Genomic DNA, 14,975 nt, shown 5'->3' with positions numbered 1-14,975 from the left:
AGTGACTGTGAGCTTGAGTCATTGCAAATCGCTACACGGAAAGGTGAAGGTCAAGACCAGCTTTGATACGGCGAGTTTAAATGAAACTGGAAGAAAAGGAGAAAGGGACATGTCTGTCAAGGTAATCTTTTGCCATGCCTCCCCTGATCAATGATTGGAGATCTTCCAGCCTGAGAGTTCATATGGACTCAATGTTGTGCCAGCTGGTAACTGCCCATGAGAGCCAACTTAAAATTCCAGGAATTTTGCAAGTTAGTTAATGGTTGTTAAACACAACTATTATCAAAAATTAAGTTATACAAAATTTCAATTAAATAAATTATATTCAAAGGATAATAAATACCAAAAACACAAAAATTCCTCATTATTTTGCTGCATTATTATATGCAATAAATATTATATACAAAATGTCATTGTATATCATTTTATTATTTATGCTCTTGAAGTCATTTATGTCTATGTTTCTATACAGTAAATAGATACATGTTGTGCTTCCTAATTCTGCATTCAGCGATGCCATGTTGGTAACCTGAAATCAGATATGGTGGGAATATTTATAGCAATCAGCAAACACTACTAATCAGGGCTTATTTATTTGTTTCTTTGTTTCCAGAGAGCCGGTGGTTAAACATTTTCCAGTACAGCACTGAATATCTGATTTCTGAGCATTGTTTATCTGCAGAAAGTTTTGGACTGTGGTGTGTCTGCACTACTTCTAGAAAATTCCCTGCTTCCTTTATGAGGTAAATCTACTGAATGTCCTGTGAATCCTAAGAAATATTAGTAATCTCTGAAGGAAGGGTGTTCTCCTAAGCAGCTCTGGGAAGGAGAGAAATGTCTTATTTCTCCTTGCTAAATGTAAACATCTTTAGCAGTTCTGTTCAGCTCTGCTACCTGTTAGTGATGTAGTAATTTAAAAAGGTGCATCAGGGGCTTCACTGGTGGCGCAGTGGTTGAGAGTCCGCCTGCCGATGCAGGGGACACGGGTTCGTGCCCCGGTCCGGGAAGATCCCACATGCCGCGGAGCGGCTGGGCCTGTGAGCCATGGCCGCTGAGCCTGCGTGTCCGGCGCCTGTGCTCCGCAACGGGAGAGGCCACAACAGTGAGAGGTCCGCGTACCAAAAAAAAAAAGGTGCATCAGCCATGCTGCTTTGCCCCAAAGAGAAAAAGCACCTCATTAATATTTAATAACATTAATGGAAACATCACTGGCCGCCCCCAAGCTGTGAACTTCTTCATTAACTTCTGCTAAATGTATATTAAAATCTCTCATCCTGCCCAAGCTCCCTCCCAGCTCTGGAGTTTTTACAATGTCAGAAAATAAGCAGTCCCAGCTGTCGCTCCAGCTTCTTGAGGAAAGGTGGTTTTCTGTTGAATTGTGACATTTGGAGAGAATGTACCAGAAAGTTTGATTTGCCTCTGGGAAGTAAGCTCCCACAGCTTCTGCAAACACACAGATAGTTTCCTTTAAGAAATAAGCCACCTCTGTGGTTTTCTTGACTATAAAAGGGTTTAGAACTTCTAAAAGCTTATGGGAAAACTTATCCATTTAGGACACATAGGGACCTATGTGTCCTCCAAGTCCCATCCAGGGAGAAGCCTCAGACAATCCAAAGAAGGAATAGACAAGAAAAGGTTCAGAAATCAAAAAGCTTCTGCATGTCAGAATAGGAAGGGACACCTGTATTCCTTGGGTTCAATCCCCTCAGTTGACAGATTGAGAAGGAGAAGAAAAAGAGGAGAAGAGACTTGTTAAAGATTGTACACACCTGATGATGTTAACCAAAGGTGATAATTGAGACTCCTGATCGCTGGTTCAGCATTAGTACAAGCCCATGAAACACCCATTTAATCAGCAGGGAAGGCCTAATGTCATTCTGAGCCTCTTGGAGTCATCCAAGAAGTCATGGTCTCTGCTGGCCCAGTGGTAGGGGGTATCCTACTCTCAGACTATGCACTACCCCATCATAGCCTCATTGACCCCCAGTTCCTCCATTTCTCCATTTGGGAGCTGAGGCTCTAGGATGAGTGTTCCACAGGTGTCTCTGTCTCATTTTAGGAGACAGCAGAGCACGCTGGGTTTAGGATCAGACAGAGGTTTTTGGCAGCCACAGCATGAACACTCAGAAAAGAAAAGCAATCACAACAAAAACCACAACAAAAACAACGGACTAATAATTAACGTCATCATTATTTGCTAAGGCCCAGCCTAAATGGAGCTATAGAGATAGAAAGATAATTATATCCAAAGATAATTATATCCAAACCATTTCAGAAACTGTTTGAAAAATCAAACAATCATCACTCAAGTGTCTCTCCTAATCTAACCCCATGCTACCCATCTGGCCATACCCCTCTATTCATCAACAACCTTCACATATCTGCTTTCTTGGATGTGCTGCCCATTTTCCTCATACTTATTCAGCAGCAAGTCTATACAGCCCCATCACCACTTCCTGCAGGAAGCCTTCCATCATTACTCCAGTCCTCAGTGATCTCTTTGCTCTGACCATTCCTAGCACTTGCAGGTAGGACGACTGCTGTCCCACAGAACTTTCTGTGATAATGGAAATGTTTTACATCTATGCTATCCAATATGGTAGCCACTTGCCACATGTGATTTTTGAGCACCCAAAACGTGGCTAGTGGAACTGAAGAAATGAATGTTTCATTGTATTTAATTTTTTTTTAATTTTTGAATTATTTTATTTTATTTTTTATACAGCAGGTCCTTATGAGTCATCCATTTTATACACATCAGTGTATACATGTCAATCCCAATCGCCCAATTCATCACTCCCCCACCCCCATCCCCCCACCGCTTTCCCTCCTTGGTGTCCGTACGTTTGTTCTCTACATCTGTGTCTCAATTTCTGCCCTGCAAACCGGTTCATCTGTACCATTTTTCTAGGTTCCACATATATACGCTAACATACGATATTTGTTTTTCTCTTTCTGACTTGCTTCACTCTGTATGACAGTCTCTAGATGCATCCATGTCTCTGCAAATGACCCAATTTCGTTCCTTTTTATGGCTGAGGAATATTCCATTGTGTATATGTACCACGTCTTCTTTATCCATTCGTCTGTCGATGGGCTCATTGTATTTAACTTTAATGCAAATAACCACGTGTGGCTTGTGGCTACTATACTGTACAGCATGGGTCTGGATATGAAATTCAGCACCCAATTATACTCTATTATTTCCTGTCATCCCTCCTTTGCATCCAATACCTCTGGCTAATACATCTTCAATTTTTCTACAATGCCTAGTCTATAGAAAAAATATGCTTGATTGAGCCCTACATGCAGAATACTAAAGGTTGACTAGATTTCAGACGTACCTGAATTTATGTACTACGGCACCCCAAATCTCTTCCCCTCGTCGTTCTACACTGCCACTTGATAAACTCGCTCTGTGGGTCTGGAGCCATACTGGACATGGAGGGCAAACACTAAGACATACTGACACTTTGGGAATTCCCTGGTGGTCCAGTAGTTAGGACTCCACGCTTTCACTGCCACGGGCCTGAGTTCAATCCCTGGTTGGGGAACTAAGATCCTACAAGCTGCGAGGTGTGGGCAAAAAAAAAAAAAAAAGACATACTGAGACTTGAGCCTCTGCAGTAGCATATTATTATTTTGAATGAGTTACACTTAACCTCTCTTGTCTCGATTTCTTCATTTATAAAATGCCTATGATAACAGACTCTCCTTCCAAGAGCTGGTTGGGAAGATTAAGTTAATCCATCTAAAACACCTGGCACCTAGTAAGTGCTCAGCAAAATTATTGCTGTGTGAGTGGTTGGATGAAGGAGTAGGAAAGAGAACAATTTGGCATAATCTCTGGTCCAACTTGGTTTCTCACTGAACAAATGCATTTGGACCTCCCAGGGGGCAAGTACTTCCTAGGAGCCCTCATAGGACTTTAGAGCAGCTCCCTTTTCTGACTACTCAGTAGTTTCTGACAAACTTACTTCTCACGGAGGATTTGCTCCTAGCCCCTCACCAGTGCCATGATGGAGGTTGCTACAGAGAGGTTCTGTACAGTAAACATAAGGCTGGGGGATTTATGAGGCCGTTAAGTAGAAACACCAATATTTATGTAAAATTCATACTTGTTACTGACACCCGCTCTGGATGGAAGAGTGAAAATTGCGAAATTCAATGGTGCTCTACAAGTAAAGGCATCTGAGAATCTATAAAGCCTTCCTTCTTAAGCAGAACGATACGGGCAGAAAATTCCTCTGTGAACCCAGGCTGCACTCCTTAACTTTTCCACCAGAATCAATGCATTTAATCCATCCTCCCCAGTCTCTACTCCCTGCTGTCTCTGAGACTTAAAAGTTGCCTGGACCAATCCAATGCACATGACCTGATTTGGCTTAGGGAAACAACTAGGTGGAATATGAATGGTTATCGCTTATACTAACCAAGCTGGGGTCTTCAGATTCCTTAGCTAACACTTCCTGATAGGAAGGAACATCGAGAAGGAGACAGGGCTATGAAACTGTTGCCATACACGGATTTTTCAGCATGAGCATTAAAGACAAACAAACAGACAAACTATATTTGAGGGAAAAACTGTATTTTTAACTGATACCTATGCTTATTGAAGTTGACTTAAAAATAAAACAAAGAAAAAAATTTTAAACACTCAGTCCCATTGTCCATGAAAACCACCATAACAACAACAAAAAATCTCAGGAATTTCAGAATCAAACTCTCTCTGCCATACTCAGAAGTAGTGCAAAAATACTTTTAGGTCACACGATTTTTTTGCCTTTGTTCTCAGATTATGACTACTAACCCAGCTTCAAGTCCTGTGTGTTTGTTAGTCCTAACTCAGACACAAGTGGTTCTATCTTCTTTTTAATTTGAGGTATGATTGGCTATATTGTCTTATATATCTCCCCTCAAAATTCTATAAAGTCCTCTTGTACACCATACACCTATGACATTCCCAGTACCAATGGCCAAAACTACTTTATTTGGCATTGGTTTAGAGTTAATGGAACATTCTATATTAAACCTCATCACCAGCAGTTAACTTAGATCATTTGAGGATGAGATCATTTTAGAATAAGCAAACTTGGGGACCCTATTTCTTCTGAAAAATAAAGTGTATCTAAAATAACAAAGATTTGTTTGATTTCTTGAGAAATGGCATGATATAGAGAAGAGAATGTGGAATTTAGCTAGACTTACATTTCATCCTCACCTCTTTCTCTCACTGCTAATGTGATTTCGGTCAAGTAACTTACATTCCAGATGCTAATTTTCTTCTCACTAAAATGTCATAGTAATGATACTGACATTACAGGGTGTTGGGTCCAGGTGGCACCTCTACCAATGCAAGTGTGAGAACCATAGAATACTTTGCAAGGGCTTCTCCCTCCACTTCTTTACTTATAGATGCATTCTGACAGCAGTTTTCCAAAGAGGTTCAGAAATAGTTTAAGCAAAGCCATCGCCATTGAAATAAATGGATAATACCCAAAGGTTCAACTTTGAAGACAGTGCTTATCTGGATGTATAAGCTCTGATTTACTTGCTAACAATACCATGGGGACCACTTAACCCTGGGGCTCAAGATTAACAACAACCGCAGCATCAAAAGCCGTGTATACCATTAGGATAAATTCCTTATTCACATTAACGATGTATGTGAATTCATTTATTCCTCCCTAGGACCCAATGAGATACATGTTATATATTTGTATTTAATAGCCTAGGAGGTGAAGTCATAGAGATTAAGTAAATTTCCCAAGGTCAAAAACTGAATATCAGAGCTGGGTTTTTTTTCCCAGACTAGTAAATGTTAATTTAAGTGCTGAAGAAAAAAATATTTACATTATGATTCCTACTCTTTCTCAATTGTAAGGCTTCCCGACAATGGGTGAGGGTCTAGTACAGTTCAGAGAGACACAGGAGAAAATGTAGCACGACATATGCAAAGACGATGCACCTCTATGGAGTCAGTCTGCAGAAGGACACGAGGAAGCCTGATATTCAGATTCTGCACATTCGGCTTGACATCAATATGTCATGTACCATAATTCTGAGTGGCCTACTGTATCACTGCTATGACTATTTTTCTGGATTGCGGTTAATAATTAAATATTATTCTTCCCAATTGTGAAAATATCCTTTGTTTCCAAAGGGTCAAACATGCTACAGATATGACCCTGTCATTTAAATTCAATTCCATTTAGCACATCCCATTTGGACGATTCTTGCTAAAGTCCAGCTTTTCAAAGCATGAGTTCAGGGATGAAGAGCAGGTAAGGGGCAGTCATGGTAAACAAGCGGGCTTGCTGTTACCAGTTACAGTCCTAGTAGGAAGTGGGAAATGGAAGATGGCTAACAGAACAAATCAAGAAACAGGCTGGATGAAATGAGGACGGAGGGGGTGAGGCTTCTGGGCAGGGCAGCTGTTCTGTACCCATTTGGACTTATTTCTGTTATTAGACACCAGATAAGCCCTAATGCAGCTCTGTCATTGTCCTGCCCCTTCCATTGTCTATAGGCTGACACCTGAGCCCTTAGCTTTGTCTTTTAACCTGGAATGGGTGATGAAAATATCTCAAATGAACTTCAGTTTTTGACTGTGACACAGAGGAAGAATTCATCCAACTGGAATCAGCCTGGGATGACTCTGCGATCACCGATGGGATCACCCATTCCCAGGTTTGGGAAGGTTTTTGACTCTCCTAAAAGAAACAACATTCAGGGCTTCCCTGGTGGCGCAGTGGTTGAGAGTCTGCCTGCTGATGCAGGGGACACGGGTTTGTGCCCCGGTCCAGGAAGATCCCACATGCCACGGAGTGGCTAGGCCTGTGAGCCATGGCCACTGAGCCTGCGCGTCCAGAGCCTGTGCTCCGCAACGGGAGAGACCACAGCAGTGAGAGGCCCACGTACCGCAAAAAAAAAAAAAAAAAAAAAAAAAAAGAAACAACATTCAGAAACATCGTATGACAGTTTAATGCTTACTTTGGGCTAGGCATGGAGGATGCAACAATAAGGAATGTCTAAAATTCCTGCACTCACACACTTCCATTCTACTGGGGAAAGATGGGCAATAATAAAGAAATCAAAAAACACAATCTCTCTATTTGTGATTAATACTAAGAATGACAATTAAACAGGCTGATGTGCCAGAGAGTGCCAGGGTGTAGGTGAGATTAGATGGTCTCAGAAGGCATTTCTGAGGAGCTGCTATTTTTGCTGAGGCGTGAGTGACCCAAATTGCCAGCCATGCTGAGATGCGGAAGAAATCCTTGTACCTGCTGTTTCCTTTGCTAGGAATGAGTCTGGGTTAATCAAAGCGTAGGAGATAGTAGTGTGGCTGCAAAATGGTGAATGAGGGGAGAACAGTAAGAAGTTAAGGAACAATGGCAATGGGTCAGTCATCTACAGTGGAGCAAAGAAAGAAGATTAGATTATATTTTAAGGAAGAGGGGAAGCCATTGGAGCGCTTCAGGTATAGGAGTGATAAGATCTGACTTGGGTTTTTAAAATATAATTTTGGATAGATTTCAGGGTGACCAGAGTGGAAGCAGAGAGTGAGTTAGTAAACTGTTGGAGTGATCCAGATTGCAGTGGTCATGGGTAGAGGTGCTTTGAGTTAGAATGTGTTTTGGAAATAGGGACTTTCAAGGACTTGTGGATGGCCTGGACCTGAGGGTAAAGGGAAAAATCAAGCTCTCCTGGGATTTTGACTTAAGCAACTGAGTGGATATCAGTGTGTTTTATTGAATTTGGAAAAACTGGTCCGGGATGGGGGGTGGTGGCTTAAGAAAAGTTGAAAAACTGCTTCCACTAGAGGGTGTTCAGGAGGAATTCTGCTTGGCCACACCAAGTTTGAAATCCCTATTAGCAATTCAAGGGAAGATGGATGCTGAGTAAATAGACGGACACAAATGTCCCCATCCAAGAGGAGAGACAGGCCAGAGATGGAGGTAAATATTTGGAAATTTGTGAGTCATTAGCTAATAGGTGAGAGTCAAAGTCATTCTTTGTGGTTGTCATTAGAGGGAGAAAAAAAGAAATGATGATAAGAGAGCTCATTTGGAAGAGTACAATTCTAGCTAACGTTTCTGGAGGTAACTGCCCAAGGTGGCAGCTCTCTGAGCTCTCTGTGCCCAGCCCCACCTCTGTGGGACTTTCCAGGACAGATGCTAACTGAAGATGGGAAGAAGTCCCCTTGGACATGCTTCTCTGATAGAACAGTGATCTTCCCTGTGAAATCGCCTCCTCCTGTCCTCCTTCCAGGGATGCAGACATCCCATCTGGCCAGGAACTGGGGCAGCCAGGCCCATAGGCCAGCAGACACACCTATCTCTTAGGCATGCCTTCCTCCCCAGCTTCATCTTCACCCTCATCACCCCAACCAGTAAATGTCCAGCTGGAATTGGCAATGAGATGCCCAGGGACTCACCATTCAAAGTCCCAGTCGGCACAGACACAGGGTTCTGAGACCACCGTCCCTGAGGAGTCTTGGCCCAGGGCACACTGAGCTCCTGGCTTGCGTTTCTTGAATATTTTCCTTTCTCCCATGATGCAAGGCTCCCCCTTAGGAAGGAAGTCCATAGTGAGAGAGGCAGAAAAACACAGAGATGGTGAAATAAACCAGCGTTAGCCTCTTCATTCTCTTTTCATCACTCTATGCAGAAACCTCCCTCCCAGGAACCATTCAGGAGTTTCCAAGATTAAAAGGCTGGTCTTTTTCTACCCCGCAAGAGGAACACTATGGGAGGCTGGCCTATCACTGCCCCTCCACCCAACCTAGCCAGTGATGGCTACTTCGTCTTGTTTCTTCTCCACCTCCACAGAGAATGCAAACACTCCAGGTCATCCTCACAGACCACCCGGCAATTGCCCGAATGGCGTCAGCAGAAATTCCAGCAGAAAAGAACCCACTTCTGGCGTATTTTTCACATCATCTTCAGAGTAAAATTGAAGTGGACCCAATAAGTTCCCTCTCTATGATAAACCACTGTGACCAAGTCCTTATTCCTAGTCAAGGGCACAAAGAGGAGGATAATAATTTGTTGGTACAAATTATAAGGACCCAATAGTTGTGAAGAAAAAAGAAGTCTGCCTATGTTGCATAGCACTAATATCTGCCTTGCTAGAGCCCCTCACCTCCACCTCTCACCCCTTCTCTGCGGTCCTGTCCACAACGCTCCTGGGTACTGACTTCAGGCTGGTCTGAGAAATGCTCTCGTGCTTCCCAGTAAAAGGTGAGATGATCACATCTTTGGTGGAGTCTCCTAGTTTTCTGGGCTTATTTCCGCATGGGCAGCACTAAAATCCCAGGTTACCACTATCACCACTTCCCCAGGCTGCTCGGTGATTTCAACGAGTAGATCAGGATTCCAGGGTGCTAAAGGGTCCCAAAATATCACCTGCCCCTGCTAGACCTGGGTGTGTGGGTTCCAATCCCTCCCCCGAAACCCACCATTATCCCCAGATGGCCCACGACTTTCCTTCTGCAAACAGGAGGGTCCGATAGGACCGCACAGGGCTTGCAGTGGCCCCTCTTCCTAGGAGACAGGACCCCCGCCCTGCACTGTACCTGATTGAGCAGGCGCCAGGTCTCATAATCCGCTTTGCTGCAGCGCCGGCTGAAGATAGATCTGTAGTCCACCTTCACCAACTGCCATTCCGAGTGGAGGCTGAAGTGGCCAAAAACTCTACGTGTTCAGGGGACAAATGAGAAAGGCAAGCGGATCAAGCCCCATAGTCAGTCACAGCATCTAGTCTAGTGCAGCAAGACTGGAGGGAGAGAGGGCTGAACTGCAGCCTGGACTTGAATGATTCTTCTAAAGCCAGGTCTGTGAAGGCTATTGAGGGGAAGTCCACGGACCACACAACTACAGCCAATTGACAAGGTATTCACTGTGGGTGTAAAACCAACTTTTTTTTTTTTTTTTTTTTTTTTTTTGCAAAAGTAATATATGTGCTTTACAGGAAGGCTTTCAAATATAGAAAGGTATGGTGAAGGAAAAATCTTCCCCAATTATCTACAATCCTCTCCACAGGTAGACCTGCTCCTTGTATTTTCACATCTAGTCTTCTTCTCAAAGCAAGCACTACTGTTATAGCTACTGAGGTCCACAGGCAGGGACTCAGTTTTCTCATCTGTAAAGTAAATTGTACATGTGTATGTTGGGAAGGGTGGGTGTGGATTAGCTAATCTAAAGTATGACCTTGCCAATTCCAATATTCTGACTGAAGCTAAGTGTGTTTTAGTTGAAATTCTCATTGCTTAATTCATGTGAATACCACCCTCTTTCCCCCTGCCCTGAAAAATCAGTCGTCTCATAAGAGGAACTCATATTTATGTATAGCAAAGAAGCACACTTTCTGCGTGACTTAATCAATACTGACCTTTTCAAAGTCCAGCAGTTGATAGCCCTATAAACATGAATGATCAATCATTTCTAGAAAAACAGAAAAAAAGACTGATCTTCCATACTCCACTCAGGTGGCATGTCTCGTAATTACAATGCAAGGCATCTATCAGAGTGATGTAAAGGGGAGACCCGTCATGCCGGGAACCAAAACCCACCGAAGTCTTTCAAGGAATCGGACGGCTTCCATTCCAGCAAGAATTAATCATGCTCACAGCCCTGGATTCTCCTCTTCCCAAGTTCAAATATCCTCGTAGTGACACCTAAGAGACTGACTCTCCTCAAGGGACATTTCCTTCTTCTATCTGAAAGATGAGGATGCTTTGGGAGGGGTGGAGCTAATTAAAATTGTGAAATGGAGAAAGAATTGTTTTGTAGATCACACAACTTAAAATACACCTTAGGAAATGATTTTTAATGTCCTATCATTTACTCGTTAAATAAAGCTTTTTAGAGCTTTGACTGAAAAAAAAAAAAGATTAAACAGACTTTGAGGGAGTGACTGTGGGTCTCTCCTTTAGTAAAATCGTATGATCTTTGCATGAATCTTACCTCAGCCCTGAGTAGTAGGAACCAAGAGGCTAGAATACCCTGGACTGTGTGGCCAGTACTGCGTGGGATACCCGCCCTGACGTTCTCTCTATTCTATTGCATTCTTGCTATGTTCATTGGTCTCCAAATCCAATACATCCATGCCAGGTGTACGCTAAGGTATTTCTCCCATTTAGTTCTGATTCAGTTCACGGAAAGGTCATGAGTCAGTCAACTTTTAATCTTTAACAAAACAGTTATCTCATAAAAAGTTTCTATTTAAGAGAGGAGAATAAGGTTAAAAGCTCATCAAGAAAAAATAAACAGTGGGAGAAACCTTGATAAATGTCTTCTTCCCTCTCTATCCAGCCTATCCAAATCCTCCCACATTCGAATGCTACCTCCTCTAGAAAGTCTTCCCTGATTGGAGTACTCTGGGTAGCAGGATATTAGTGATGCTAAACAAAAAACAAAACACTCTACCTACTCCAAACAGTTTACAGTTATTCTATAGATCACAAAATACATCATGTCAGATGAATCCCATTCCTTTCTATGAAAGGATTACTAGGCATACAGAAGAAGAAAATATGAGGCACATGATTTACCCAGATATCAACAAGGCATCTGATGGTCTGCTGTAGCAGTCTTGAAGAAAAGATGAAAAAACATGAGCCAGGTGCTAGTAAAATTATGTGGCTGAACAGTACCTAATTAAGGCATTAAAATCAACCAGGAGGGAGGGGGTGAGTAGTCAGCTGCAAGGTTCTGCTGTCTGCTCTTTCTCGTTCATCATTTTTATTAATGACTTGATGACATGAAAATAATGGTCATCATTGGAAATGGCATTTTCTGATGACACAAAGCTGGAAGAAACAGTCAATATGCTTGATGGCAGAATCAGGACCCAAAAAGGTCTTGACAAACTGAAAAGACAGGCTGAATTTAATAATATATGACATAACAGGGAAAAATATCAGGTCCCTCCCTGGCAACTACATAAGTACTGGATAAAAGAAATGGGGCTTGGTGCAGCTCAGGATACATAATAATAATGATGATGATGCAGCTTAAGAATTTTTGTATACAATGTAATTAATGTAAGTAAACACTTCAGAGAGACCAGAAATACTTAAGGTAATCTTAGAATGCATTAATGAATGCAGAATTTTGTATATTCTCTAGAACAAAAGAGGAAATATCCTGGTCTGTTTTACATTAACTACATAACAAAGGAGAATTGTACTTAGTGTTGGATGTCACCATTCAAGAAGGATACACGTGAGTAGTACATGTAGGGGCTTTGGTGGTGGTAGTGGAGTTTGAATCTCCTGAAATTTGCAATAAAATATGTTTTTACTGGCCTGTGTGTATTTATCTATGGAGACACTACATCTCTTTTTATCAGATTTTCAAAAGGGTTCACAGTTCCCAAAGTTTAAGGACCACTGAAAAAGAGAGGGATTCAGACGATGTACTGGATGAAATAGTGGCTCTCCAAAGAGACATGACCATGTTCTATTCCCTGTAACCTGTGAATGTGACCTTATTTGGAAAAAGGTCTTTGCAGTTGTGAGTTAAGGATCTGAAGATAAAATCATCCTGGCCCTAAGTCCAATGAAAAGTATCCTTATAAGAGATACAAAGAAGAGAGACATACAGAGAGGAGAAGGCTATGTGAAGACAGAGGCAAAGATGAGTTATGCAGATACAAGCCAAGGAACACCTGGGGCCATCAGAAGACGGAACAAGCATGGAACGAATTCTCCTTTAGTGCACTAGCGGGAGCGCGGTCCTGCTGCCACCTTGACCTTGGACTCTGGCCTCTAGAACTATGAGAGAATAAATTTCTGTTTTTTCAGCCACCCAGTTTGTGGTAATTTGTTACAGGAGGCACAAGAAATAATACAAATGGCGATATGATCTGAGACCACTTTTCACCTACCAATCCAAGCAAGGAGTGGTATAAAACTCTGGCTGGTTAACCTGGGGATGACTTAGGAAGGGGCAGTGGAGGGAAGAGCAATAAATGGGCACTCTAGGGAGATCTCATGAGTATTAAAAAATAACAAAAAATAAAAGTGTAAAAGTTTACAAAATGTGAGAGATCTTTCTAATAGAAAAGTTGCCCACACAGGAAAGGAACGGCTCAGGAGTTAGTAAGCAGAGAACGTCAAGCTCAGGCTTAACCGTTTCCCAGGGCTGATGTTAAACAGGATGCTGGCATCACCCAAGTATGTGTGGCCTAACTGACCCCGAGCCTCTAAGGATGTCCATGTCATTGGCCTTCCCGGCTTTTAGGGATATCTGCTTCTGATCTAAGGGCTCATTTCAGAACTGAACATAAAATAGAGGCTCATTCAGAACTTGTGGACTAACTTAGATTCTTCTCTTCTACAGTTTCTGCAGGTGCATTCCTTTCACCAGTATTTCTTTGGCTTCTAACCCAAATTTCCTTACACCATGTTTTCCAGGTCCTTCCCCAAACTGTAAATTGATACACTGATATTTCCACTCAGGGGTTGGCTAGTATGCTCTCCCACGGGGTCATTTTCCTGGGCCAGATGAAATTTTTAAACATTTAATGTTAGGATTATGAGCTCTGTTCATTTTCTCACTGGATCCCAACTAAAATTAGTAGGGTAAAACCCCTTAGTAACTTTCAGACATTGATGTACTCCCGTCTCTCCATCCACTCTCAGTTCGTGGTGGGCCCCCTCCTATAGGGCATAAGTGACTCTGATGCAGGGTCTCTCTTTTGCAAAGATCTGGCTTCCCTAATTCTGTTCAGTACTGGATTCATTCACTGCTCTTCTGATTGGAGCTCATGGAAGAAGAAGAAATGACAGAAACACAGCAAACTAAGTCGGAGATACAATAAGGACTAACTTAATTTCAAGCATTTCTCATCCCTTTTCATAACTACCCTTAGAACAGATGTTAAAATTCACAACAGGATCTGTAGAAGTGAGAACCCTGCAGAGGAAGTCAGAGGGATTAGAAACCACATCCGTCACTTTGAGGTGATAAACACTGACTAGATCCACCTGGTCCCGGATTGGAGCAAGAGAAAACCTAGACTGTTTCTAAATAATAATACAAGAAATCAACTTCCCAGATACAAGCCTCTCATCTCCTGGAAATGTTCCTCTAAGCTTATCACCAGTAAAGCAGGGGCAGCATATTCGTCCCACTTGTGGTAACTTTTTGGGAAACAAAGTGATTCATAAACGAATTGAATACAAAAACTCAAGAGATGGCTAGGGTGGAGGAACCAAAGATGTGGAACATCTCCAAAAGGATAATGTAATTCCCCAAACAGGTACTACTTCTTTTAGAAAGTCTTCTGTGACTGTTCCAATAATACTGAGCGCTCGTTCCTCAGAAACTCAAATGGTCCCATTATCTCTAGACTAGAGGATCTCCACTGTCTGCATCAGAATCAACTAGAGAGCTTGTTAAATATAGATTGTCCCACACCCAGGCCTTCTAATTAGTAGTGTTGGGTGCCTGATCATTGCATATCTAATAACTTCCCAGGTGATGTTGATGTTGTTGGCTCCAGGACCACCTGTTAAGAAACACTGCTCTAGACCACTTATCCAGAATTTAATTTTCTTATATTTTTGGTCAAATTTGTAGCAACCAATTAGAAAGCTTTGTAAGGCTGGGAATGTTCTTATCCTTCTTTGGACCACATAAAGCTTTTCAACTATAGTTGCTTGACAAAGAATGGCTGATTATTGGGTACCAATGGAACAAGGCAATTTGAGAGGGTGGCTTCATTTTCAAGTCTTTGGCAAAAAAGCTAATTTCTAGCGTGTTCAAATTCACTGTCATCCACAGTCCCACTTCCTTGCAATTACCAAGATAAACTATTTTGACCTCCTTCTTCAGAAATGTATTCCCAGTCCCCCTTCTTAACTCAAAGCATATTTTCATCAACATCATCAAAACCCCAAGATAATGTATGTGAAAATCTTGAAAACTCCCAATTGACAATAAATATTCATTACCATCGCCATC

At 42.1% G+C, this 14,975-nt stretch overlaps 1 protein-coding gene across 1 annotated transcript in view; it reads right to left on the bottom strand.

Annotated features, from left to right (window-relative positions):
- The window catches only part of SORCS3 (sortilin related VPS10 domain containing receptor 3), a gene marked incomplete at both ends in the record, with an annotated part of 579,237 nt that overhangs the window by 37,019 nt on the left and 527,243 nt on the right, over positions 1-14,975 (bottom strand). The window contains 2 exons of the mRNA XM_082673649.1: positions 8,441-8,574; positions 9,581-9,698. Coding sequence (XP_082529775.1) covers positions 8,441-8,574; positions 9,581-9,698 — 252 coding nt within the window. The remainder of the gene's footprint in view (positions 1-8,440; positions 8,575-9,580; positions 9,699-14,975) is intronic.

The sequence above is a fragment of the Grampus griseus genome, assembly GCF_964374135.1.
Source record: "Grampus griseus genome assembly, chromosome: 16".
NCBI classification, from domain to species: Eukaryota; Metazoa; Chordata; class Mammalia; order Artiodactyla; family Delphinidae; genus Grampus; species Grampus griseus.
The sequence above is the reverse complement of the archived record's forward strand: the minus strand, read 5'-3'. Positions and strand labels throughout refer to the sequence as shown.